The sequence below is a fragment of the Anastrepha obliqua genome, chromosome 5, assembly GCF_027943255.1.
Source record: "Anastrepha obliqua isolate idAnaObli1 chromosome 5, idAnaObli1_1.0, whole genome shotgun sequence".
In the NCBI taxonomy this organism is placed as follows: Eukaryota; Metazoa; Arthropoda; class Insecta; order Diptera; family Tephritidae; genus Anastrepha; species Anastrepha obliqua.
Genome location: NC_072896.1, coordinates 68,033,901 through 68,061,476, shown reverse-complemented (window position 1 = coordinate 68,061,476; position 27,576 = coordinate 68,033,901). Strand labels below are relative to the sequence as shown.

The 27,576-nt window shown below is 34.8% G+C and overlaps 5 protein-coding genes across 5 annotated transcripts; 3 read left to right on the top strand and 2 right to left on the bottom strand.

The window, feature by feature from the left end:
- Positions 1-1,111: 1,111 nt before the first annotated feature.
- LOC129249447 (phosphoglycerate kinase) lies at positions 1,112-3,021 on the top strand. Its single transcript, XM_054889274.1, has 4 exons — positions 1,112-1,430; positions 1,485-1,593; positions 1,673-2,508; positions 2,569-3,021. The coding sequence occupies exons 1-4, from the start codon at positions 1,207-1,209 to the stop codon at positions 2,807-2,809; spliced, it is 1,410 nt and encodes a 469-aa protein (XP_054745249.1). The 5' UTR covers positions 1,112-1,206; the 3' UTR covers positions 2,810-3,021.
- On the bottom strand, positions 3,006-9,131 carry LOC129249446 (pre-mRNA-splicing factor CWC25 homolog). The gene is made up of 4 exons (XM_054889273.1): positions 8,474-9,131; positions 5,064-5,380; positions 4,787-4,994; positions 3,006-4,723 (listed from the first exon to the last, which is right to left on the bottom strand). The coding sequence occupies exons 2-4, from the start codon at positions 5,079-5,081 to the stop codon at positions 3,141-3,143; spliced, it is 1,809 nt and encodes a 602-aa protein (XP_054745248.1). The 5' UTR covers positions 5,082-5,380; positions 8,474-9,131; the 3' UTR covers positions 3,006-3,140.
- Positions 9,132-9,570: 439 nt separating this feature from the next.
- Positions 9,571-20,712, top strand: LOC129249448 (aspartate aminotransferase, mitochondrial-like). The gene is made up of 5 exons (XM_054889275.1): positions 9,571-9,812; positions 17,809-17,965; positions 18,032-18,175; positions 19,469-19,675; positions 19,759-20,712. Exons 1-5 carry the CDS (start codon positions 9,730-9,732, stop codon positions 20,452-20,454), a joined length of 1,287 nt encoding a protein of 428 aa, XP_054745250.1. The 5' UTR covers positions 9,571-9,729; the 3' UTR covers positions 20,455-20,712.
- A 689-nt stretch (positions 20,713-21,401) lies between these two features.
- On the top strand, positions 21,402-23,047 carry LOC129246897 (aspartate aminotransferase, mitochondrial-like). The gene is made up of 5 exons (XM_054885612.1): positions 21,402-21,559; positions 21,622-21,778; positions 21,839-21,982; positions 22,086-22,292; positions 22,349-23,047. Exons 1-5 carry the CDS (start codon positions 21,468-21,470, stop codon positions 23,045-23,047), a joined length of 1,299 nt encoding a protein of 432 aa, XP_054741587.1. The 5' UTR covers positions 21,402-21,467.
- A 96-nt stretch (positions 23,048-23,143) lies between these two features.
- On the bottom strand, positions 23,144-26,707 carry LOC129246896 (uncharacterized protein KIAA2013 homolog). Its single transcript, XM_054885611.1, has 7 exons — positions 26,277-26,707; positions 25,920-26,211; positions 25,678-25,854; positions 24,931-25,567; positions 24,276-24,565; positions 24,069-24,193; positions 23,144-23,978 (listed from the first exon to the last, which is right to left on the bottom strand). The coding sequence occupies exons 1-7, from the start codon at positions 26,461-26,463 to the stop codon at positions 23,791-23,793; spliced, it is 1,896 nt and encodes a 631-aa protein (XP_054741586.1). The 5' UTR covers positions 26,464-26,707; the 3' UTR covers positions 23,144-23,790.
- Between the last annotated feature and the right edge of the window lie 869 nt (positions 26,708-27,576).

Genomic DNA, 27,576 nt, shown 5'->3' with positions numbered 1-27,576 from the left:
GTGTTTTGACCCCGTTAGACATTTTCTTGTAAGATTTTCTGAATTCAAAAATCATATTCAAATATCCAAAAATCGTTAATATCTTGTTGAAGTCCCCTATGCGCACAATGATAGAAAGTTAATACCGAGCACATTTGATTTGACACCGAGCCGAAATCGGATTGGACGTTTGACTTGAAAGGAGTACAGGAATAATTAAATTTAAACTAATCAGACATGAACATGCTGAGGGGCTGATTTTATTGCTTATATCTTATAGTGATAAAGACTGTACATGATTGGGATTTGGTATATTCACTCTTGTCGTTTCTGCGCCCAATCCCAGGAGACTCCAATGCACATTCTCCTAGAATGCAGCGCTATAGCGCGAAGAAAGTTGAAACCTCTTGGCCAACTGCAGCCAGAAGAAAGGCACATACGCTCCATCCACCCAGCTCTATCCTGAGTTTAATAAGGGAACTCGGTCTGGATGAAGTACTGTGATCAGTACAGAGCACAAAAGACCATGAGCGCGAGGTGCAACCCTCATGAAGAATCTATGGTATATATCTTAAGTGATTATATATTTTGGTATTATAAATTTTTAGGTCCATTAAGTTGCACAGGCATGATATTGGCAGTATGATTAAGATTTAAATTTGTGGTAAGCTGTTAATTTAATTTCCTATATAAATTAATATTATCAATTTTGCTCTCTACTATAAAAAATATTACAAACCAACTGTTTTTTATTTGAAATTGAGTTTCTGTTGAAAAAGTATTAAATTGTTTTATTACATTGGTATTTATGCTGATTTCAACGGTACCTAAATTTATAGGCGGAAATCAAAAATCGATGAGATGTCGAAGGTCTAAAGTCAACTTTAGGTATTTTAAAAATGTTAATATCAAAAACTACTCAATCCTCTCCAAAGTAGGGTACATAATTTCTTTTTATATAAATACTGCTTAAAGTGGGAAAGGCTTCACATCAATATTTTACTTTAATTACATTTTAAAGTTTTATCGAACCTCATTTTTGGTTTTTTTTTTCTAACAATGCCGGGCATATTCTTTACTTGTTCCATTACATTTTATGTAATTGTATTTTATAGTACGCTATCACTTAAATAGCAAATAAAAACAAAAATTTTAATTTGCTTGTTGAAAATTTCGAAAGATTGGTAAAAATAACAACTCTGCTTTAATTCGCGGTCTGCCCTTGTAATGACATTGAATCGGCTACTAAAAAATTTTGCCATTTCGATAACCACCAAGAACCTTCCTCGAATACAGACATATTTTCCGGTCCGACCCTCTGTTGGAATAGAAAAATTCGGGCAAAGATTATCATCTTGTGATAGCAACGTAAAAAGTAAAGGAGGTACCATGGCTTTCAACAAATTGAGCATTGAAAGTTTAGATCTAAATGGCAAACGAGTGTTGATGAGGTAAGTGTGTTTGTTATAACAAACTAAGTGGAATTGCATAAATCCAATTTTCAGAGTGGACTTCAATGTCCCGATCAAAGAGGGCAAGATTACAAGTAATCAGCGTATTGTGGCCGCTTTGGATAGTATAAAACATGCCCTGGACGCAAAAGCCAAGTCTGTTGTAAGTGAATGAATTTATTTTTTACCCAAATTCTTCCAACAAAAAACAGATATTTGCGTTATAATAAATCTTTTTGCAGGTACTCATGTCCCATCTAGGTCGCCCAGATGGACAAAAAAATCTAAAATATACTTTGGCCCCCGTTGCTGATGAGTTAAAGCGACTTCTGGGTAAAGATGTGAAATTTTTGCCTGACTGTGTTGGACCTGAAGTGGAAAAAGAATGTAAAGATCCAGCAGTTGGCACTGTAATTTTGTTGGAAAATTTGAGATTTTACATTGAAGAGGAGGGAAAAGGTCTTGACGCAAGTGGAGCAAAAGCGAAAGCTGATCCTGCAAAAGTTAAAGAATTCCGTGAGAGCCTGGCCAAGCTTGGAGACGTTTATGTAAATGATGCATTTGGCACTGCCCATCGTGCTCACAGCTCTATGATGGGCGAAGGTTTCGAAAAACGTGCGGCTGGTCTATTGTTGAATAAAGAACTGAAGTACTTCGCACAGGCTCTAGATAACCCTCCACGACCATTCTTAGCTATTTTGGGTGGCGCTAAAGTAGCCGACAAGATTCAATTGATTTCAAATTTGTTAGACAAAGTTCATGAGATGGTGATTGGTGGTGGTATGGCCTTCACTTTCTTGAAAGTACTCAATAATATGAAGATCGGATCGTCGCTTTTTGATGAAGAAGGCTCAAAAATCGTCAATGATTTGGTCGCGAAAGCTAAGAAAAATAATGTCCAACTACATTTACCAGTAGATTTTGTATGCGGAGATAAATTCGCAGAAGACGCAAAAACTTGCGAAGCAACTGTTGAAGAAGGTATCCCTGATGGCTACATGGGTCTGGACATCGGACCAAAAACTAGGGAGTTGTTCAAAGAACCTATATGCCGTGCAAAAATCATCGTTTGGAACGGGTAAGTTCGTGTGCTGTATGTATGTACGTACATTGCAATTTAGTTTTTATATCCTTTTAGTCCATCTGGCGTTTTTGAATTCCCCAATTTTTCTCACGGTACAAAAGCCGTCATGGACGCTGTTGTCTCAGCAACTGAAAGTGGCACTGTTTCTATTATTGGAGGTGGTGATACAGCATCATGCTGTGCTAAATGGGGAACAGAATCTAAGGTATCGCATGTTTCAACCGGAGGTGGTGCTTCGTTAGAGTTGCTTGAGGGTAAGACACTGCCAGGTGTAGCTGCTTTAAGCAATGCTTAAGAAATGCAATGTTAAGTTGGCAAAACACAATCAACTGTACGTTACGAAACTTTCGCATAGTAGAAATATAGAAAAATTATGCATTACTATTACAAAAAACATTAAGAAACTGCTTACTGAATAGGATTCAGTTATTTGTTCAAAATATAGTATCAAAATCAAGTAATCATTTAGATGTTGAATAAAAATACCTATAAACTTGCACAATTTAATATCTTTTTTGACTTAGAAAAAATAAATACAATATAATGGGAGTGTCTGGAAGGAATTCTGTAAATTTTGTATCTGCAGATTCGTACCCATAATTAAGAAAATTTCCAGAAAAAAACATTTACTTTTTCGTAAAGTTTGAGTTCATGGCAGCAGAAGTGCGTTGTATATTGTTCAAGTTTGAACGTATTCGTGATCCAACTGAAGATTGAATTGCAATCGCCTTTTTTACTTCTTTGTTGATAAATTCTTTATCGAATTCTTGCGATTTGTACTTTTCTTCTTCTCTGGCATTTGATTCGCGATGCTTTTGAACTGATTTCACGCGGTCTTCCTCCCGCCAACTGGCGTTTTCCATCATTTCGCGCAGGCGTGCCTCTTTTTCCGCATCGCTTATTTTTTTTTTAGAGCTTGTGCTTTTACTTTCAACAGTCTTGGCATGTCGCCTGATAGTTTCATTACGATCTCTGGACCTTTGCCGCCGCTGTGGTGAACGTGAATATTTGCTCGGGGACCTCGAACGTTGCCTTCTTCTTGGATCTTTAGGCGACCGCGTTGCTGAGCGATGTTGGCCTTTGTGAACTTGAGGTGATTTCGACCGAGAGATTTTATGTTTTTGCTTTTTTTCATAATTTTTGAATTCTGTAACTCTTGGCCTCCTTTCGTGATCACTCGAGTGTTTTCTCTTTCTACCTCCACTGTCTTTATTTATTGAACGACTGGAACGTGAATAACGTCCACGATTGCGCTCTTGGGGTGATTTGGAACGAGAGCTTATATGATTTTGATACCTTTCTTTCTTTTTGTACTCTTGAACTCTCGACCTTCCTTTCTGATCATTCGAGCAATTCCATTTATTTTCTGAAAATTTGTCCAATTCTTTCTCCATTGAAGGTGAACTGGAAAACTGACGTTTTCGCGGCTCTGCGGGTGATCGTGTTGTACTTGCATTGCAGTTTTTCGGTGATCTGGAACGCGAGTGTCTGGATTTTTGTGGGTTTCCATTTCTATCAAAATAAGTTTCACTTTCCCTTCTTATGCGATGTCTCGACTGATTTCTTCTAAAATTGCTGTCGTCACGATCGTTGCTGAACGAGCGATCTCCACGGTCTTTTCTGCTCCTACTTCTTGCCGCTTTATCCAACTCTTTTGTGATAGTCTCAAATTTAGCATCCATTAACTTTGAAAGGCTTAATACAGAAAACTCTTCTTCCTTATTCAATTTTTTATATTTTTTTGCCAACTCCTTATCTAAATCTACTGCAGTAGCACTGTCTGAGTCGGAATTAGATGTGCTTTCTGGTGATGATTTAGATCGCTTTTTATGTTTTTTCTTTGATTTCTTTGACTTTTTGGATTTTTTACACTTTTTAAGCATCTCATCAGTCTTGAGAATACGATGTAGTTCCTTTAATTTTACTGGGTTCTCCAAAATTTTTTTTCTCGACTCCATTTCACGTTGTTTAATAAGCATTAAAGGATCCTCCATAACTTTACGCTGCAAATCAACCTGTTCCGTTGATTCCATATTACGATAAGCTCGTATAGAGAAAGGTATGCACTCATGTTCAACATGATTTATAGATTGTTTCACACCAACCAAGTTTTGATCCTTCCGTTGTTCCTCAGCTTGCAGTGCCTCAAATGATTTGTCAATGGTTCTTCCAAGAAGATATTCTTCACGATTTATTAACTCCGTACTGCCTGAAATAATTAATTTGAGATTGTAAGTACAGTTGCATAGATTAATTTTAGTCAATAGTATACTTTTATACATCCATTCCAACTTTTTGTCTTCTTGCGGAAGTATGCCAGAATTTCGACCAATCTGCTTAAGTTCTTCCCGAGTTTTTTCTTCTTCCATCTCTCTTCGCAAGTCTTTAAGTTTCTTGTCTTCTTGGGATTTGGCTTGCTCCGCTTTCCAGACCTTTTCTTGGTTTTTCATTGTGTGCGGATGCCACGACTTCTTCAAGTTCTAAAATTGAATATAGTCCGTGTGTTTACTAAAACGTAATTTACCAAATTTAAATTTAACTTTTCTTACCAAATCTCCGCCTCCCATTGCGTTTGGGATTTTAATTAAGTATATTCTTGGAAATAAATTTTAAGTTTCTATATTTGCTGTTTGATTTTGAACTGCGATGAAATATTAGCCACGATGTATCACTCTTGATTGGTTAAATCTTTTAGCAGTTCTTAAATTTTCGATAAATAAAACATTGCGGATGCTCACGACCAGAAACAGTGTTATTAGTCAGCTGATTTTTCCTGATTAACAGAGTTGCTACTCTACTTCAGTACAATCAAACGAATTAACATACAAGATTGCCTGGTATGGAATGAAAGCTAAACGTCATTTTCCTGTGTTCCAGGTAAATAAGAGAATTAAAAAGAAAACGTCAAAATGGCCAACAAAAGTGGAAAATACATGAACAGGTATATTTATATACACATATGTTATATATACATACATAATAGTTGAAACGTGTTGCTGTTGTTGTAACATTCTGTATTATCTCAGCCGTGTTACTGCTATGACTGAAGGTTATCTACTTACATATAGTATATACGTGAAGTACAGCGAAGAGTAACAATATTCTCTAGCAAGAATGACATTTTTACAAAAAGAGTACCTTATTTAGTTACATAACCTCAAATATAGCAAAAAAAATCGTTTCTCTTAACAAAAAAATTCATAAATTAAATTGTACATAATCATAACACATTTATTTAAAAAAGTGGAATGTGTCACGCATATAAAGTTGTTTAAGTAATTCAATAAAAATTTTGATATTTTATTTTCTTTAAATGGACAGTTTAGTGCGTTTTTATATCCAAAGCTAGGTAACACTGCAGTTGAAAGGGAAAATTTAATTTTTTGTTATGTCAGAATATTAAATCTTAATTGAAAAGATTTTTACACACTTTAAAAAGCGTTTGAATTTACTGAATGCGAATTAAAACCATAGAGGTGTAATTGTTTTTCCCGTTCCTCAATCCTTAGTGGGACATAGGGCATCAAAACGTGTATTTATAGTAAAAGTAAAAAAAAATACCAGTATATATTGAAGAAACCATAACCACATTTTTATGAAAAGAGTACCTTATCTTGTAACATAACCAAAAAAGTCGTTCTCTTAAAAAAAACTCACAAATTAAATTGTACATTTAATTGTACCAAATTGTACCTAATACATTTATTAAAAAAAACGCAATTTTAAAGACAATATGTTGCTTACAAAGTTCTGTAAGTAATTCATAAAAATATGGTATTTTATTTTTTTGAAATGGGCATTTTAGTGCGTTTTTATATCCAAAGCTAGGAAACACTGCAGTAGCGAGAGAGAAATTCCATTGCTAAAAGGAGAAGAACACCAACAGTAAACGCCATCGCGGCTAATGCGACCAGATGTTAAGAATAGTAAAGCTAAATAAAACTGAGTGAATTATTGAACTAATTAAAAAAATGTATATTTACAAAATTATAGACATTACATTTTAATTAGAACAGGCTAGAAAAATGTCATGAAGGAAGAACTAAAAGTCCGAGACTAAATAACAAAAAAAAAAATGCTAAATCAAGTTACGAAAATGGTAATCTGGCGATAATGGTGTTAATACGACGTCACTCATTGTCAAATTTGCTGAGAGCAAAGTAACGGTACCAGGATAGGAGCCATCTCATTATTCTTTCCATCATGGATACAACCATACTCGCTAGCGTCGAGTTTTACTCGATAACTTTGTTGTTGCTTTCGCATGCGAATTTTTCGTCAAGTTAATCCAGGAAAGAAGTGGCGAATAGAAGAGCCTTAAATCATTTTTCTACGTTTATATATTCACACATCCAACTTGAATACCTTGTCCGCATGCTGCGTAGTTAGCAAATTGTGAGATTGTTTTAAATTAAATTGTTTTCAGAAGCGTTCGCGCACCATTTTGCAGCTATATTTGAATTACACGCAAGAGCCATATGTAACTAAACAAAAACTCACTTCCAAAAACGCACCGTATTAACCGAATTTGTCAGTATAAAATACATTAATGAACAAAAAGTTCAAAACTGATATTTAAATGAAATTATTCAAAATTGAAATACAAACAAAAGTAATATAATAATAATATATTAATGAACAACATAAACACAAATATAAATATATACATAAAATATTACAATTTTTTAATATTATATAATATAAAAAGTGGATAGCAAAGAAAAAAAATTCAATAAAATTTCATGTATACAAAATGTATTCATATAACGGGTGAATTTTTAGCTATTATCTTTTTAAACAGCTGACGCACGTTTCGTGTTTTGTTTCACTGACAGACATCCTCAGTTTGTTCTATAATTTAACCATAAGTCGTCTTACAAATGTGTTCTGTTAAGAAAGTGTATCGCGCACTTCTTCCATTTTATGGCCACTTTAATCGACCTCTGTTACTCAACAACGTGGAAAATTTTGCGAAAGGATTTAGGTGTGAAGCCTTTCAAAATACAGCTGATGCAAGAATTGAAGCCGAACGACCTACCGGTCTCTTGGAAAGTTGGCCGAAGAGCCATTTTTTATCTAAAAATTGTGTTCAGCGACGAAGCTCATTTGTGGATCAATGGGTACGTAAATAAGCACAATTGTCGATTTTGGAGTGAAGAAGAATTGCAAGAGCTACCAATTTATCCAGAAAAGGTCACAGTTTGGTGCGGTTTATGGGCTGCAGGTATCATTGGACCGTACTTCTTCAAAGATGCTGCGAATCGTAACGGAACTGTGAATGGTGAACGCTACCGTGAAATGATATCCAACATTTTTTCCCCCAAAATGCAAGAGCTTGACTTGTATGACATGTGGTTTTAGCAAGGCGGTGCCACATGCCACACAGCACGCGTAACAATGGACTTGTTGAAAGGCGAGTTCCATGAACATTTTATTTCACGTTCGGGACCTGTCAATTGGCCACCCAGTTCGGCGATTCCTTTAGATTATTTTTTTGTGGGGCTATGCTAAAGCTCATGTCTATTCAGACAAGCCTGCTTCAATTAAAATGGAAGAAAACATTAAAGCATTTATATGTGAGTTAAAGTTAATTTAAACTATTATGCTTCAATTCCATTTATTTTAAAATAAAAGTGTATATAATTATATAGTAAATATTTAAATCGCGATATTTTTCCATTAACTCAAAAGCGAACTGTTGCGTCAGTTATTTTTGGTGCCTTCTGGCAGCCTGCCATTTGTAGCCTAGGGTGTGGCAATGCTTAAGTATTGAAACGAGCTCCTGGGCGCTGTAACGTTATATGAAAGAGCTTTATCTTATTATCTACATATGTTATCTGTGTCATCTATGTTCTGTAATTAAAATGGATTCAATCTCCCCTGATGAACTACTTTGGCTTTCCTATGCAGTTTCTCATTGCTGTATACGATACAACGTATGATTCAAACTTTTAATCACCTTATATGAACCTTCCTAGAGTGCTTACAGTTTTGGAGAAGCCTCTCTCTTTGCGGATTATAAAGTACCAAGTAACCTTCGTCAAATGCTTCCGTCAAATCGATCTTTCGCCTTTTAAGGTATTGTACGTGTTTTCTTCATCCTAAGCAAGCAACACATCTCTTCAAATACTGCAGACTCGAAGTTTCTCTTTTAGTCTGAATGTAGCTCAATAGATACTCCAATCTGAGTCACTCGGTTCTGCACAAAAATCTCAGAAACAATTTGGCTTCCTGGTTTAACCCATAACAATGACTACATATTTGTTGTCGGAATCACTAGTTGCAAACGAACCTGCAACATCCATGGTCACTTGCTTAAATGGTGCATCCGTGTTGTATTGATGTAATCCATGAATTCTGACATTTGGACCTTTCGCTGCTTGCCTTACATTGCGCGCAACTTCGAATTCATTCGGTAATTGATTATTTGCATTTTACCCAGTAAAATCAGTGCTAAATCTTTTTCAGTGTTTTAAAAATAACCATATGATCTTCACTTGACTCCTTTAACACGGATGTAATACTAGATTTAGGAACTACTATTCGATTCCTTTAGTTGTGTCCGTCTTCGTTTTCCAATACGCGGCCCTTCGTTTTCGTTCGTTAGATTAATTTAAAAGTCGATAATCTTCAATATTTACTTGAATATTTACAACCAAGTACTTGTTTGCTTTGTTTTTTTATTATATCAACTCAGGACGTCAGCGAGTTGTCGAAATCGCGCAAAATAAAGTACCGATTTTCGGAAAACGCCACCTTTAATTTCTATACACCGTGTTGCAAACAATTTTTTGTTCGGTTTTGTTTTTTTTTTTTGTTGTCTTATTTTTGTTTCCTTTTTAGTTGTGTTTATTTTGTGTTACTACAAGTTTTGTACGAAATTAACCCTTGATTCGCGACCACGTATCCTATACCGCTATTTAAATTCAATCTTCAAAAAATGCTATGAACATATCATTGAGACATATAATAACATAATATTATTTGGGAATACCATTCGGCAACCCATTTACCTCCACGGGCGCCACAGCTGATTGCAGAATAAATTTGGAGCTAGCTATTGTCGTAGTTATACATTTGCTGCTTTGGGGAATTTTAGCAGTATTGAAATTTGTACCGTTGCCTACGTGTGTATTTTCCGGTGGTTGACTTAATAAGCATTTAGAAGATTCGAAATTTTGTTTGTCATTAAATACTATCAAATAAAGTGCTTAAATGGCGAATATTAGCGGAAAAACACTATTGTCAGCGAATCGTGCTTTTGGAGCAGCATTAAACACGAATGCCGTACGCACTCAGTAAGCAATCGAGCTGTCAATTAAATTAGATAATTTAAAATGTATTAAAAAAGCACTATTTTACAGTAACAATAGTAATAAAATAAATAGAATTTTCATATATGTTTATACTAATATATGTGCATGCATAAACATCTGGGCACGTGATTATTACTTCTTTTTTGAATAGCCCCACCACATTTCCAGGCAGCCGGTATGAACTACTACGGTAAACCAGATGTCATTACACAAGGTCATCCATTTATGTAGCTTATTTACTTAATATAAGTATTTTCATGTTGAAATATGTGTATATGTATGTGTGGACATATCTGTAAACGGTAGAATAATAACAAGGAAATATCTGTAGGTTAACCTCATTTTATGTTGCCAAGCTTCGGTATATGTAGTAGAATAGGTTTACGTGGAAGATTTGATTAAAGGTAATTTTTAATTAAAACCTTTTTCATTATACAATATTCGCTTTCAAAATTCACAGGTTCAATTTTTTAAAAATAGTATTCATACCCATCATTGCCATTGCTGAGAATGTTCTTATTTACTTTATGTGCGGAATCGGTAAATTTACATGTATCTGGATATATACATACATATGTACATACACACGTGCATATTTGCATATTACTATTTAGTTATTACATTCCATACATATGAAAAGTGTTCTTGTATAAATAAGTGAAAATTAGGTGGGGGTATTAAGTTTGCTTATGTGACGCGCGTTTGAAGTGCTTTAAATGCACGAGGGTTGCTATTTATATTTCTGGCCTAACAAATGAAAAATGAATGGTAGATGAAAACGGTTTTAATATTTTTTAAGATATTCCCCATGATGATCAATACATTTTTCATTCGTTTGAATCAATTTTCGAATTACCTTATCCAGTCAGGTTTCCTGGGCCGTTTTAAAATTGTGTGGAATCCAACGCAAGGATATCTAAATCTAAGAGTGTGTGAAGTGATGATCCTGCTAAACCATTTTGCTCACAGCATCAGCGATGCATTTTTGTCTTGTTAATCCACATCGAAAATTGAGTTGAATTTTTAAAGTGACTGTAATCAACACCAATATGGCGTTCCCACGACAGTCGGTTCTACGTTACCGCAACGACCCGGTTTTATATCCGGTCAAGGACTGCCACAACAACAACAACACTAATATGGCCCATACATTAAATCGATCTGTGCGTGGTTATAGTCAAATATGTCAAACTTTCCAATGGAACAGTCAAATAACGCCTGACAATACTAGAAGTGTCCAAGGTCAGAAATATAAATACCAACCCTCGGTTTATGTTATGAAACTAATGCATTAGGTAATAAATTAAGCCTTTGCGGGAAACCACTTGAAAATACTTGTTAATTGTTTTATTAAGTGCGATTGCAGTATATACGTTCTTACAGCACACACCACTACCATTGATTGAGTCTCATAGAAATCCAATATTTGTTTTTGGTACAAGTTTAACTGTGACGAATTTTAAACTAAATTTAACCTTTCGAGACTACACGTTTGACTTAATTTAGTTGGGAATCGGGGTTAAAAATAAGCATTCTTAATGATGTACCTGAATCACAATTTTGCCTCACGGCTTCACTTGTATTGCTTAAATTATACACGGCAGATAATAGTTTTGCGGCTTTTCGTATTTTGTTAATTCTGACTACAACATTGCTAATTCGATTTTTACTAATACTAAAATGTCAAAGTAAAACTACAGTAATAGGACATTATGAAATTGCTTTTGTCTGAAATAGTTTATTCTCAAAGCTATTGTATAATTTTTGTTGTTGTGGTATTGCCGGCTGTTTCGGTAAATAACAAAAACAAAAAAAAATATGTTCAAGCAATCGAAAACTGGTTTCGAAGATCAGCTTTGCATAGTTTTGGTTTTGATGCGATAACCCTAGGTTAAGGGGGTCTTCTGGTCTCCAGCGAAAAAAAAATCGATTTTTTTTTTTGCATAATTTTGTTGTATGTGTATGCGAGAATACGCCACAGAAAGGATTTTTTGAAAATCGTATTTTTTCACATTTTTCTGGGCACCGAAGTGTACCCTCCTCCGGCCGTTTTATCATAAACTTTATCTTTAAACGCGTTTCCCCGAAAATCGTGTTTTTTAAGCATTTTGGTCACACTTTTCATAGTAGTTATACTCCGATTTCAATGGTTTTGGTCTTAAAAGGTTCGGAAAACTTACCGCTAAGTTTCCCCGTGTACGATTTTTGAATTTTTTTTTCATTCCATTTTTATAACCTTTTAAAGTTCAAAAAATGAGCAAAAAAAAATTTTTTTTGCAAATTGTTGCATAACTTTTGAAAAAAATTAAAAAAAAAAATCTGTCACGGGAAAACTTAACCAGGGCAACTCTGAAGACAACGCATATCTAATTTTTGCTTTCTGATTACCCAGGTGGAAAAACCGTGACCAAAATGGAGACCTGTTTCGTTTGGAGGTGGACGTCTTCAGCGCCATTTCAAGGTCGCGGGTGTTAATTTTTTTCAAAGTCAAAACCATTTTTTAAAAGCCAAGACATGTACCTTTAAAATAAAAAAAAAAAAATTTTTAAGTATTCACAGGATTTGTCACAATCAATCCCCAAAAAAACCTTTCATTTCAGGGCCTCGAGACCAGAAGACCCCCTTAATAGCCAAATAAACCAAAATATTTTGTTTTGTTTTTATATTCTTTTATGTGACTCGCAAACGACTTTTGACTTGTTTTCGACAGCTGCACTGCTGGTCAAACTTCGGTGGTTTCATTACCGTTACCGTCTTTTGAATGGTGAAGTTAAAAGAGACGAAGAGATCCAAGCTTTACTATCATTTATGAAGAAGTATATACGTTATATGCCGCTCTGTGACTGCTAATTATGCGTACTTGCCAAAATCTTCGAATTTTTTCGTGATTTGATTGATTAAGGGTTAGGCAATTTGACGCCATAGGCAGTTTCGAAATTTTCACCCTCTGCCAAAATTAATGGAAAATACTAAACCTAAACTAAACCAAATAAACTTCCTTTTTTCAATTACAAATTTTCCAGAGATGCTTCAGAAGAACGCATATGATAGCTATATGCAATTTTTAAAAAAGATAACATATGAGCCGATAATTCGTTCTTACTTCGATATGTAAATATTTTGCGTTGTAAAATAATGTTATGTTGCTGATAGTCTCTTAAGAGTCTGAAATTTTGTTTTCTTCTGATAAATTAGAACATTTTCTAAAGCAGTGTAATGCACAACAATTTTTCACGGTTTAGAATTAATTTCTAATTAATTAAAAATGTTGCTGTCGTGGCTATTAAAAACTTTTAACTCAGAAAAAAGAGTTTTGTTGAAAAATATTTTAAAGTAACTACATATTATATAGTTGTTCCTACAAATTCAAAAGATATATCAAGAACAATTTCTAAAATTTGCCTCATAGTGGGGAAGAGTTTCATTATTTTAATTATATATATTTTTTTTAGCGCACTAATTTTCTTCATATTTAAATCTAATGTTGAAGAAGTATAATTTGATAACTTGATATATAAATATACAGTTTTATGAGGCCTCCGAACGGGCACTGGCATTGGTTTTTATTAGGAGATTTTTTATAGAAGAAATGTCCCCGGAGACGACCGCAATTTTTTTTAATCATTTGAAGTGCCATGCCTTCAGTGGTTGTCGAACCCGATCCAACCGAATGTCAGTCATACACAAAACCCCCTTCAGTTATAGTGACCGATACAACTTGTTTGACCTGATAATTATTGAAAGTGATCAAAAGTATCGGTTTTGGCGTTCGCGTACACAACAAACTTCCAAAGAGGCAACTTGAGAGCGCGAAGTGACAGTTGAGAATTTTCAAGCAAGAAAACAGCTAGTTAAAGATAGGTGCAATTTAAACAAGCAAACAAAGCAACAAACTGATTTTAGAATACATAGTATAAACAAGGGGAAAAATGTAGTATAATGTAACATGCTTTGAAAAAAAGGTTGTAAGGGGGGGATAGAGAGGTGTATCGTCATCTTAAAATTGAAAACCGCACCCTCCGGAGGCTTTCAGTTTTTAAGTAATTTATTGTTAAAGTTGTGTAATTTAGGTTGTAAAGTTGGTGTTGCCAGATACCTGAAATAAGAACGAAATTCGCATGCAGAGACGTTCAGTGGAAGGTTGATTGCAAATCTGCAGTATTTTTTGCTTTAGTTTAAATTGAGAAAAATTTTTGAAAATATAAACCTACAAAAAAAGCGTCACAGGAGGAAATTTGGAATAAAAACAGTGCAATTGTCTGGATTATGTTATACACGTATTTAATCCATAAACAGTACGTTTGTATAGAACTCTTTTCCACGTTACAACCATTGAACCAAAAATTAAAACGTTGTTGTTGTTGTTGTAGCAGTATAAAATTAAAACGTCATATGTATGTGTGCAGTAAGGAGGCATAATAACCCCTCTCCCCATCATCAACACTGAACTGAAATACTTCATTTTTGTTCATACTTCTATTTTCATTTGCAGACATCCGGCAACACTATATTGTTGCAAATTCCAATGAATTGTTATTCTGTTTTTTAAAAATTGGAGAGTGATGATATGGGTAAATGCATTTGCATTTAATTTTCGTTGAAATATTTCGAATATTTCATTCTACTTTGCCTAAAATTGCCCATGTTACATTATATCAAATTCGGCTAAACAAGAAATTCAATGGGGAGTCCGTTCAATACAATAATAATAAATTAATATTAAAATTAGAACAAGGTGCATGAAAAAAAATTCTGTATTTTTGAAGCAGACGGTAATAATTTATTCTCGAGATTTTCAAGTTATAGCATATTTTGCGTTCACATACCTTTGGGGAAATTTTTATATTTGTGAGCAAATTGTGTGTTACTTTCTCGCAAGGTGCTGCTGCATATTTATCACTGGGTATCTATTTGAACAGACTAAATACAAACACAACATTTAAGCTTAAGATATTATTTATGTGTATTTTCGGGAAATACTGCTGCTGTGTGCTCGTGTCATTTCCTTTACAGATAGTTCTGCACTAAGGGTTGGCTACTACTACCGCGAAAGTTTAGCTTAGTCTAATTGCATGGATCTAATTTAAAAATTATTACACATAAATGTAGTCAATATATTAGCCTTTTGATTTTTAGTACTTTTTATAAATTACCAATAATAATTAACAGGAATATTTAATGCTAAAAAATGCTTATTTTTTGCATAAGTTTGGCGAAATGCCCCATTACACAAGCTTATTTTACTTAAATACAAACACCGAAAAGGAACAATATTGACTAGTACTGAGTTTGATAAATTATATTGCAGCGAAAGATATAAGGCTGTAACCTAGCTGGTGCTAATGGTCGTTGTTATAATAATTGTTAGGGTAGGGCATTGGTGGAACATTTAGAGCATCTTAGTTTTGACAAAGAAATCTGTTTATATTTTTATTGTGCTTGTGATTTCTTAGATTTGTAAATCTGAAGATTTAATGGTTTATATTTATTCAAATATTTATCTCAACTCTTTTAGAAGTCATTTGTTGGAACCTACTAAGACCTCGACCGTTATGTATGAAAAGGGCGGTTTGGGTGCATTGAATTTTCAGTTTTGATAGCATCTCACTCTGAAGAGTGTGGGCGCTACCGGCGTCAGTTCGTAATTGGTAAATTAGTATTAGCATTGAACCAGAAATTTGGTTTACTCGTTTAGGTTTTTCTTCCAGGGTATGTCCACAATATTTATATGCGTGCTTGTAGTTTAAAGGCAGCTCTTTAAAACTGATAGAGAACTGAGATAAGATACATACCATATATTCTTTTTAAATTAGGCGAGTGCACTTCGATTTTCCATAAGCTGTAAGAGTTGCTCAAGTAATATAATCCAGAAAAAAATGTTTTCTACTTAGATTAGCACGATAAAAGCAAAAGAATTCAGTTAAATCATGCCCAGGAGTATGATAAAATGTTTTTCTATGTATTTTAAGTATTGTACTTCAAAATGTTTGTACAGTTGCATTTTATACATACGTATTTAGAGGTATGATAAGAGATAACACATTCATTCTTCTAGGAAGTGATTTTCAAATCCTTCACATGTTCGTCGAATTTAACCAGCTAAGAAAGTTGGGTTGGTACATTCATCAAGTACTTGAGCAAAGGGGGAAAATGAAAAAATATAACAATTGAACTATCAGGTAGGGGCTGACATATAGTACATATAAGAAATGTATTTGAAAAGAAGCAACAACTTTTGTGCTTTCTTAAATATAGAAAAATATTTTTCGTCAGCATCTTTTCGTTTCATTTCTTACGTGCGTAGCCTAGTGTACATACACATGTATGTATAGTATGTATGCTTGCACTTGAGTACATTCAAAGTTATTTCTTATTTCTATTTTTAAATAGCTCAGCGTATTCGACAACGTCATTGGTCCAGCTAACGGAACTGATAACCAATTCGTTATACTCGTGGCAATGAATAATTTGTATTTTCACGTTGTTTAATTTGAGTTAGTAAATGGACTGATAAATTTTATAATCCAATAGAATTTTATTGTTAATCATCGTAATTAAGAAACATTTAAATCAAGTATGACATGGGCTGTATACATACATACATACTATATGTACATGTTTTGTATTTATCGGCACAAACTTGCATAGATTTACGTCAATTTGCAATTTCTTAATGACTATTTTAAAAATCTACCCCAACTTATAGATTTATATTTTTTATATTAATTTTCTTGCAATAAACATTTGTATACAACACATTCATACATATAATTGGTATGTCGATGATACATATGCATTTAAATGCACACTGACTATTGGCCCAGTGTGACAGTCTCATCATTTTTTTTTTTCTAAATAATAATTTACGATGCGCAAATACGTAAATATTAGGCGGTAAACACATATCGGGTGTTTTTTTAGTTGCGTGAGAACTATCGATACGATAATTATGGTTTGACAGCTGAAGAAGGCAAACTTTGTTGACATTTCTGTTCAGTAACAACGTTTCCAAATTGTGGGAATTTACTTTGACAGTCTCATCATTTTTTTCTAAATAATAATTTACGATGCGGAAATACGTAAATATTAAGCGGTAAACACATATCGGGTGTTTTTTTAGTTGCGTCAGAACTATCGATGCGATAATTATGGTTTGACAGCTGAAGAAGGCAAACTTTGTTGATATTTCTGTTCAGTAACAACGTTTCCAAATTGTGGGAATGTCGTTCTCAACTTGTTGGCCTTTGTCCTTAAATTACATGGAAAATTTTACGTAAGAATCTTGGCTTACGTGCCTATAAAATACAGCTCGTACAAGAATCGAAGTCAAATGACCATCGTTTACGTCACATTTTTGCTGATACGTCTCATTTAGGTTTATTGAAAAAAGTTGTCAAAAATTGGACTGATTGAATGGTCTGCGGCAGACATATGCCGGATATCATATTAAAAAAATAAATACCATGAAATTATCCATTTCATAATTGTGGACGAAACAAGTTTCAACCAAAATACGTCAGCAACCAAACCTCTCTCGAAATGGTGCGTTTTTTGAGGTAAATTTGCACCGATAGAAAGGTCAAAGTGGGCGTTCTCACGATAGTCGCTTCTACGTAAACGGGTTCAGCAGTATTTCTCAAAAAGGTTTAGGCAATACTTATGGTATAATAATATTAATAATAATAGCAACAGCCAAGGAGGATCTGTGGGTATTTGGAAGCGGTATAAACCTGTGTCATCCTCCATACATGTACACAACTTTGAAGAGCTTGCCTATTTCTCTGCCCACGTTTAAAACAATTACTAGTGTACGTGAGCGTTCTTTGATCTATTTTTATATATTCAAACTGTCTGCTGTTCACAGAATTTGCATTAAATTAAATTATTTTAAGTTACATCGTAGAATTATTTAATGAAAATTATCTTATACTAAAATATAATATATAATAATTGAATTTATATTTTCTCTCGCTTATAGATCATGGTTTGCTGGGGTGCAAATGGGTCCACCTGACGCTATTTTGGGCGTTACCGAGGCTTTCAAACGTGATACAAACCCGAAAAAAATCAATCTAGGTGTTGGCGCTTATCGTGATGATAATGGCAAACCCTGGGTATTACCTAGCGTACGCACGGTGGGTTTGCATGATTTATTTTAAATTATTTTGATAAATTGCAATATAAAAAAAATTATTTACAAGGCTGAAGAACGCGTTGTTGCCAAGCAATTGGACAAGGAGTACGCAACCATCATCGGTATTCCGGATTTCTATAATAAAGCTATTGAATTGGCGTTGGGCAAGGACTCGGAACGTTTGAGAGAAAAGCACAATGCTACAACGCAGGTAAACAAAAAATTAGAAAAGGATTTTGAACATTAAAACTGGAGTGAAATAAACAAATTGTTATCATTCAGGTTATTTGAATTTTACAACAACTATTTGATGTTTGCAAATTTACGAAATCGTGGTTAAAGAAAACTTTATATGTATGTTTGTATATTGTCGGTGATACTGCAATACGTTTCATGTAATTTTTTAACTTATCTGCAAAAAAGATCAGGTGCGCCACTAACCTGTTCTAGGTCATTAGCGCCAAAGAGCTAGCCCTGTCTAGTGCACCGTACCTTACCCTAGGTCATTAGCAAATCACAAGGACAGGCATGTTCCGATTGGGACATCTAATACCGGGTTCCAATATCGCGATTCCGATGTCCCGGACTCAATTCTCCGTGATCCGTACATAATTAACGTTTCTTACATACAAAATATAATAGTGACGTTCAAAACATAAGTTTTATTTTTTCGCTTAACGCAAAGTGAACCAAGTCCAGACAACAACTAAAACGTTCAAAGGAGATAAAAATTTCAAAAATGCAGTGTAGATTTTTCATTTAGTTATGACATGCAAAAACTGATTACACTCTTTGTATAGGTAAGTAGTAATCCCAGAATTACTACTTTAAAACGCCAACATCCTAGAATTGAATACCGTAGTTCAGAAAACGTATTCAAGCAATTCTTATAACCTGTCATAGAGGCTGCATTTCTTTATACACTACAAATGTTTGGAAGCAACTTTGCTGTTTATTTATACACTAGAACGCTCCGGCAATTCCAACTACATTCTTTTCATTCTTCTTGTGATTTGGAATCAATTGAACATGCTGATGAACTGTGTCTAGAAGAACATATTTGTAGACAAATAATAAATTTCCATTCTTTTATATTTGTTTGTTCATTGTATTTCGAATAAATTGAAATTTATTTGCTTTAAATAAATACAGCCAGAAGGTATTGCAGTAAAGGTGAAAATATGCTCCTCAAAAAAGAAGGGTCACAACTCAAAATGTACTTTCTGCTCAAATATGAACGAGACGTTATCAATAAAACGGTCCGCGGATGACATATGGCAAAAATAAATTTTTAGTTTTTTGGTAGGACTGTTATAAGCTTACATGGGAAATTTCAGCGTGATATGTCACATAGTTTGTTTTCTGTGCTACTGTAAACAAGTCAAGCTCGAGTGTAGAACATTTTGAGTTGTGACCCTTTTGTATTTAGGGTGCGATATATCTGTAGGTTTTTCAAACTTTCATCTATGTATTTCCAAAATTGACTTTTCAATATATTTTGTAGTCGATCAGTGGTACAGGGGCTTTGCGTATTGGTGCTGCCTTTCTGAGCAAATTTTGGCAAGGTAATCGCGAGGTGTATGTACCCACACCCACCTGGGGCAACCACGTACCTATTTTCGAGCACTCCGGTCTTCCGATTAAGAAATACCGTTATTACGATCCCAAAACATGTGGCTTGGATGTAAAAGGCTGCTTCGACGATATCAGCGTAAGTGCATTCACACCCATTCATTGAAGTATTATGCATTCATTTATACATTTTTATCCACCTATACGCATCGATATTTGCAGAAAATCCCAGAAAAGTCCATAGTATTACTACATGCGTGCGCCCATAATCCCACAGGCGTCGATCTGTCGCTAGAGCAGTGGAAGGAACTGTCTCAATTGATAAAGAAGAAGAATTTATTCCCCTTCTTTGACATGGCCTACCAAGGTTTCGCCTCTGGCGATGTTGATCGCGATGCTCAAGCAGTGCGTATTTTCGAAAAAGATGGTCATTTGTACTGTCTAGCGCAGAGCTTTGCCAAAAATATGGGTTTGTACGGCGAACGGGCCGGTGCTTACTCAGTCATCGCTGCCAGCAAAGAGGAAGCCGACCGTGTTACATCACAAATTAAGATTCTCATTCGTGCTCTGTACTCGAATCCACCAATAAATGGCGCACGTTTGGCGGCCGAAATACTCAACGATCAAGAGTTGAGAGCCATTTGGCTGAAGGATGTGAAAACGATGGCTGATCGTATTATTAATATTCGTGCGCAATTAAAGGGCAATCTGGTGAAATTAGGCTCATCGCGCTCATGGGATCACATTACCAATCAAATTGGTATGTTCTGCTATTCTGGTATGACAGCAGAAAATGTCGAGCGATTGTCGAAGGAGTTCAGCATTTATTTGACCAAAGATGGCCGCATCTCGATGGCGGGAGTGACTAGCAAGAATGTTGACTATTTGGCGCATGCAATGCACGAAGTTACCAAGTAAACGTGCAAGTATTGGGAAATTGAAAAAAAAAAATTACTTATAATGCACATTTAAGCAAGCGGCCAGGTTGCCGCTAAAGTTGATCGCATTGGCACAATTTTATTAAGTAATAAAAATGCAAGTCATGTATAATAGTTTAGAAAACAATCATTTAGTGTACCTATGCGTTTATATTTGCTTAAACGAGCAATAGAATGTAATCTAAAAGTAAAGCATTTAAAAGTCGATTTAAATAAAGAAAACCACAACATGCACAAATTTTTTACAAGTGTTTTTAGTGATTAGAAGTGATTAAAAAAAATAATAATATTTAAGTTTTACAACATTGGCCATACCATAAAACGGTAATTTTGAAATATTTTAGACATTGAAGCATATAAAACCAAATACATTTCTTACAAAAATGGTCTTCAAACATTTAGTAAAGTGTATTATTTTGTGTTGCCAGTTATTTGATGCCTTTTAAAAAGCAATTTACGGACATTTGTAGGATAGAGCCATATATTTAATTGAGCGTTGAGTCTCTCGCCTCAACGAGGAAAGCGTAAACATGTTTTTGCATATAACTTGACAGAATTAAAAGATAAATTTGGAAACGCACAGCCGGTCTACGCTATTAAAACGTTTCGAATTTATGTTTCATCAAGAAGTGTCACTTCAGCAAAATTTCTCAAAACTTTTCACTGCAACAATATACAAATAAGCCCTGTTTTGTTCCAAGGACTTAAGCCACAAGTTGAAAAAAGTTAAGCTTATGGTTGAAAGAAAACTTGACCTCAAACAATTCATTTGGCAACTCGCAAGCGTTATGAATTTTGGTATTCATATATTTGAAGTACTGGGAATTTTAGTTTTGTTAAACAGTTAAACAGCATTCAGTCACGATTCATTTCAATCATTCAGAATAAAAAAGAGTTTATAAGGAAAATTCGGTTTGACATACATACATATGTCTTGGAAATAAAACTATTTAAGCACAAAAAATCTTGGCAAAATAAAGAGAGTACCGCGAAATGTTACAGTTTAAGAAAGGTGCTGCGATGCTCAAAACCTCCAACTTAGTTTTTCTTAATCCAAGAATATCCCTTGATTACCCACGCTATAAGTAAAGCAAAAAGAATGTATGTTGTAAGTTTTTGGGGAATTACACAATTACACATTTTTCAGATCTTGGTTCGCAGATGTCAAGATGGCACCACCAGATGCCATCCTCGGCCTTACAGAGGCATTTTTAAGTGATAAAAATCCCAAGAAGGTAAACTTAGGTGTAGGTGCTTATCGCGATGACGGTAATAAACCATGGGTATTGCCCAGTGTTAGAGAGGTTTGTGGAACTTCTGTTACTTTTTATTGTTTCAATTGATTACATACCCCATTCGTTAAGGCTGAAAAGCGTATAGCTTCTAAAAATATGAACCATGAATATGCGCCTATCAATGGGTTGGCAGAGTTCTACAACAAGTCAGTAGAGCTGGCGCTTGGGAAAGATTCGGAAATATTGAAAGACAAGCGCAACTCAACATCACAGGTAGGTGCTGCGATAAGGTGCCTACAAACTATGCACATGATTCAACTGAATTACAGCCTTAGTATTTGTTCGTACTTATTAAAATTTTTAAATATCCCCGTAGTGCTTAAGTGGCACTGGTTCATTACGCATAGGTGCCGCATTTTTAGGCCTCTTTTGGAAAGGTGAACGCCTAGTACATTTGCCCAATCCCACGTGGCCTAACCATAGACCCATTTTCATGCACTCTGGACTCAAGGTAGCCACCTATAATTACTATGACCCGAAAACGCTAGGGCTCAATGAGCAGGGCCTCTATGAATCGTTGTGTGTAAGTGACTTTTTGAAGCTTGCATTTTAATTGCTAAATTGAATGCTTATATTTAGAAAATTCCCGAAAAATCAATCGTTCTGCTACATTCTTGTGCCCACAACCCTACTGGTGTGGATCCGAACAAGGAGCAATGGCTTGAAATATCACGTATAATGAAATCGCGCAACCTGTATCCCTTTTTCGATATGGCTTATCTTGGTTTTGCCAGTGGTGATATTGATAAGGATGCGGAAGCAGTGCGTATTTTCGCCTCAGAAGGACACGAATTTTGCTTGGCTCAAAGTTTTGCCAAAAACATGGGACTCTATGGCGAAAGAGTCGGCACTCTTACTATCGTTTGCTCCACTAAGGACGAGGCAGAGCGTGTGACATCTAATGTGAAAACCATCATACGACCCATGTATTCTAGTCCACCTGTTTATGGTGCCCGTATTGCAACGGAGATTTTCGGTGATAACGAGCTCTATTGTATGTGGTTGGAAGACTTGCAGACAATGGCTAACCGTACAATAAATATGCGCAATCAATTGATGGAAAAATTACTGGCACTCGGATCTAAGCGCTCGTGGGAGCATATTACCAATCAGATTGGTATGTTTTGCTATACAGGACTAAACCCGGAGCAGGTGGAACGCTTAACAAAGGAATTCAGTATCTACCTGACAAAGGATGGACGTATTGCAGTAGTTGGATTGTCTACGAAGAATGTCACATATGTGGCAGAGTCTATTCACGCCGTTACGAAAGGCTAATGCTATTCCACAATTCGTTCATAGTTTTATTGGTTTATTGCAAAATGAATTTTAATCAATTTCCGTTCATTTCAATTGACAATGTTGACTCTTGAATTAGCCATTTTTACATGTAAATATTATTATTTATTTATTAAATATTGTTATGATTTTTATAATACATAAATTTTGTTAATAAAAGAAGTTATACTAACTAAACTTTTGCGATAAATCATTTAATTTACAAATTTATTATGCCTATAAATGACGTCGATTCGACCTTATCTCATTGAATCATTAAAACTTTTCATGTCTACATCCATTATTAATTTTATTGTCTTGCTCGCTCAACAAACACATAATTTGAATGCCGACTAAGAACTTATTACATCATTTTGCGTATATGAATACTGTTCTAATATAACATATACATTTCTTAACGTTTCCTTACGAACATACCATGCACCTTAAAACTAGTATACTAAAATATCTAGGTAGCACGATCATAATATATTTATTTCATTAGTATAAGTTCAGACACATAATTACTAAAGTTTCAAATTTCATCTGCATGCTTTTTATCAAAACAAAATATACAATACATAAAAATATACATAGATATGTATTTGCATAAGAGTAATGCAAAGCGCAGCGAGCAATTCAAACAAATTAAAACATTGATCTAGCTATCATCATAAGCTCAAATAATCTTAAATTTAACTACAATCGTAAATATACACACAACATACTTGTATTTTTCATAGTCATGGTTTATTATATCGATATCTCAACTTTTCCGATGGCTCGCAATATTCCTTAATAATTAATTTACACAGGAACGCATGAAATACTATAATTATTGCACACACTGATACCCAGAAGAGTGTAGGCAAACCACCTAATTGATGGCCGTGCCTATGAAGCGCGATTAAGTGCTGTTCGTGCGCAGGAGCTGATAATATAAAACAGAAAAGTGAAAAAAAGGTTTGGACGTTATTAAAAATCGGAACGGCAAGTGCAATTTCGTGTTGGCAAAACATACCTTCAACTACTTCTCTAACATGTATAGCCTTATGAAGCTCTTCCATGTGTTGTTTATCCTCTGTAATATATAAAATTGCTGTCAGAGGCTCGGTTAATTTGACCGGGAACTGGCGACGGCTTTGACTGAAAGACCATAAATTTCAAATTTCATTATTAAGATAGATTTTTTACAGAAATCTAATTATAAACTTCGTCAATAACTCACGTTAGTAAAACTGGTTCATCCAAGCACCCGCCATCACAAGCGTAATAACTACGATCTGAGCGATCAAGCGCCACATTAATAACCGCTTTATTATCTTCGGTAACTGTGATCGATACATTAAGATGTGTTTTATTGCCATAGTTCAGACGACGAAAGAGAAAGTCCCGATGGAGATACTTGGGATGCATGTTACACTCCAAATGTTGATTGCTGAAACGAAAACTGCCAAAGCTTAAAACCATAGCTTGTATTACTCCTGAAGCGCCAGCACGAATAAGATTGTGACAACCCTGAAACAACACAGTTTATCAGTTGAAATCTTAACAGCTTGTCATAAAACACAGGCCGACACATATTTTGAATCAAGAACCAGACTATACTTTCCCAAAGGAACTACAATGTTAGATTCATATAAAGTGACCCAACTATAATTAAGTAAGCCCTGTAAATTCAACTAAGGATATCTCAAAAACATAGTAAAGAGTGGTAAAAGTATTTACTTTGAGATACTATTACAATTTTTAGAAAAAGAATGTTCCGGTGATATTATGTAACTTCGAATATAGCCAAAAATACTGTATGTGCACAATCGAAATATTTCGAATCCAGTTCTTAGTTCTGAAGCTCTATCAAATATTGCCAGAGAGCACATTACCTGCTTTTCTAAAGTAACCATCCATGATGATACTAAATTATTGAGTTTTTCCAAAGTGTCAGCGGTCAACCAAAGATTCTCGGCTTGCAAGGTATAGTACGAATCATAACAACCTTCGGCATATGTTAATGCCTTAGCAATTTCCTGTTTGCTAGGCGATTTTAATGAAGCAAACTCTTCATATTCATAACTGCGTGTTTGGGATAAAACTGCATACATGGAAGCATTAATGCGATCACCATTTAAACTGTTCTCTGCTTTAGATGTACTAATACTGAAACCGGTAGCCCACAAATCAGACCAAACGTTAACGTGCTCTTGGCGAAATGTATGTGCATTTGGTTGTGCATCGGGTTTGTTTTGTAATTTCTGCAAAACTTTTGTCATAGCTTGTACAGCTTTATTTTCTACATCTTGTTGGGTTCCCTCCAACTTGTCAAGCGTTATAGGTTGTGAATAATGTACTGAGATTGGAAATATTATGGTGATAGCGCCACGTTTCTTCAGCTGAACGATGCGACTCATTTGTGGTTTGACAACACTCACTACAATGACGCGAGTGGGATCGTCCGCTTTTACTAAAATACTTCCCGTGGTAACGTCAAAATCTTTCAGTACAGACGATTGAGTTGACGAACTGTCGAAAGAGGTGTAAAAGGTAAGCATTGAGTGACGAACGAATGGAACATATTGACAAATATAATGTACGTTGCCTACGAAATGACGAATATATTTTCAATCACATACCCTAATTTAATTGTATGTGAGGTTGGTGACTGAAAGTAACTACGGGGGAAAATCAGTTCCACCTCCTCTATGGTGTTTCGGGTATTGGTTATTTTAATTTCCTGCATTAAGATGCTCGGGTGCGTACGGTGTGCGTAGTAATTATAGGCGACAAAATAATTTGAGAAGCATTGAAATCTAAACGAAATGAAAGAGTAGGTATACAAATATATTTTATCCACTATAAAATTTTCAACGTTTACCTGTGCACTGTACCAGACAAGTACTCAACTACCGTTGCCTCTCGTCCAGCTTCGTTTCTTTGTGCTACCGAGACAACTGGATGGAATTGCATTGGCAATTGCATTGATCGGCCCGATTTTATATTCAAGGAGGAATCATGTGCGACCTCCATACCAATATATCCATTACCAATATAAGGTATAAAATTACGTTCTCCGGATATGGGTGGCACGTGACGTATATTGGAATCGAACTCATAGTTTTGCAGGAAAAATGGAGTTAAACGGTCGTCCATGCACTGCATATGTGGATCTAGTGAGTGCAATAAAGTAGGGAACGTATATTCAAGCTAGGTTTTGATAAACATGACAACTCACCCTTTATCTCTGGTGTACGCATGAACAGATAGCGAAAAACCGGTGGCAAAATATAGAAAAACACACATACTCCCAGTAGAAGCAGAAATATCCGGCGATAAGACAAGATGCTACCATCAGCAATACGTTTAAGTTTTCTCTTCAGCTCACCCAAGTCGAATTTGTTAGATTTGTCTGCTCGAAACATTTCTCATTTGTACCAACTACCAGTGTATAGCTCACGAATTTTTTGTCAGTGATCGGATATGTTGGACAAATGATTTGGTATATTTGTTTTGAAAACAGACGCAATGATTTACTTTTGTTTTACACTATACTACCGGTGCTCAAATCTGTGTTGTCTATGTTCCATTATACAAAAAAAATGCTCATGACAAAAGGCAAAAGTGACAGCATATCATTATCAGTAGAGTTTTTTTTAACCCTTACCTCGAACCACAAGTTTTGTGATAAAATTTAAGAGAATATTTTTATTTACTAATTTTTTATACGCCGTGTGGCCTAACCTACAATTTTTGTTTTTTTTTTTTAACTACCTAAAATAGTTTCAAAGGTAATACGTTACTAAAATAAAGATCTATTCCATAAATTACAAAGGTACATAGCGTTACAAATATTATTTTTGCATTTATTTACTAATAATGCAAAGCCGGCCTAACCAAGTTTTTCTATTTTTACATCTGGCAATATTTTTATTTCGCAGCTGTCATTGAAGCGTCAATCTATTGTATCAATCCAAGAATGATATAAAGAAGATTGCGCCCATCAGAGAGTGCGTGACGTCACGTTTTTCCAAGCTGTGCAGTATTGCCAGCCATTTGCTCTTCACAATAAATTTAGTGCTTTTTTATACCGAAAATACGAAAAATTTAAAGTTTCGTGTTTGTTTCTTTTTTTTAATTTAAAGCTACCGAAGCTTTAAGTTAAAAACACTGTATTGTTATAAATACAAAAGGTTAAAAAAAGCCAATCTGAGAAAATTTTAGTGCTAATGAAAATTCGTTGGTTCTTATAAAATTTGATATTTTGAAAGTGTGAATTTAATTTTTTGCTCCTTTTAAGAGTATGCAAGAATATTAAATGTGCCTCTCTCAACTCTTTTTAAGATTGAAAACATTTTTACACATTTTAAAAGGCGTTTGAATTTAGTGCATGAAGATTAAAACCAAAGATGTGTATTCGTTTCTTTCGGCCATCAATCCTTAGTGGGACATAGGGCATCAAGAAGTGTATTCATTGTAAAAATAAGCCACAAAATACCAGAAAATACTAAAGAAACCATACTGACATTTTTACAAAA

What these genes read in the sequence shown, in the direction of transcription:
- LOC129249448 (XM_054889275.1), top strand. Translation starts at nt 9,730, where the DNA reads ATGGCGAATATTAGCGGAAAAACACTATTGTCAGCGAATCGTGCTTTT. An exon ending in ACGAATGCCGTACGCACTCA is followed by an intron (nt 9,813 to 17,808) that starts GTAAGCAATCGA and finishes TCTCGCTTATAG; the next exon opens with ATCATGGTTTGCTGGGGTGC. An exon ending in TATTACCTAGCGTACGCACG is followed by an intron (nt 17,966 to 18,031) that starts GTGGGTTTGCAT and finishes ATTATTTACAAG; the next exon opens with GCTGAAGAACGCGTTGTTGC.
- LOC129246897 (XM_054885612.1), top strand. Translation starts at nt 21,468, where the DNA reads ATGTTACAGTTTAAGAAAGGTGCTGCGATGCTCAAAACCTCCAACTTA. An exon ending in CTTGATTACCCACGCTATAA is followed by an intron (nt 21,560 to 21,621) that starts GTAAAGCAAAAA and finishes CACATTTTTCAG; the next exon opens with ATCTTGGTTCGCAGATGTCA. An exon ending in TATTGCCCAGTGTTAGAGAG is followed by an intron (nt 21,779 to 21,838) that starts GTTTGTGGAACT and finishes CCATTCGTTAAG; the next exon opens with GCTGAAAAGCGTATAGCTTC.
- LOC129249447 (XM_054889274.1), top strand. Translation starts at nt 1,207, where the DNA reads ATGACATTGAATCGGCTACTAAAAAATTTTGCCATTTCGATAACCACC. An exon ending in GGCAAACGAGTGTTGATGAG is followed by an intron (nt 1,431 to 1,484) that starts GTAAGTGTGTTT and finishes TCCAATTTTCAG; the next exon opens with AGTGGACTTCAATGTCCCGA. An exon ending in AAAATCATCGTTTGGAACGG is followed by an intron (nt 2,509 to 2,568) that starts GTAAGTTCGTGT and finishes ATATCCTTTTAG; the next exon opens with TCCATCTGGCGTTTTTGAAT.
- LOC129246896 (XM_054885611.1), bottom strand. Translation starts at nt 26,463, where the DNA reads ATGTTTCGAGCAGACAAATCTAACAAATTCGACTTGGGTGAGCTGAAG. An exon ending in TTGTCTGGTACAGTGCACAG is followed by an intron (nt 25,855 to 25,919) that starts GTAAACGTTGAA and finishes CATTTCGTTTAG; the next exon opens with ATTTCAATGCTTCTCAAATT. An exon ending in GATGAACCAGTTTTACTAAC is followed by an intron (nt 24,194 to 24,275) that starts GTGAGTTATTGA and finishes ATGGTCTTTCAG; the next exon opens with TCAAAGCCGTCGCCAGTTCC.
- LOC129249446 (XM_054889273.1), bottom strand. An exon ending in GTTGGAATGGATGTATAAAA is followed by an intron (nt 4,724 to 4,786) that starts GTATACTATTGA and finishes TAATTATTTCAG; the next exon opens with GCAGTACGGAGTTAATAAAT.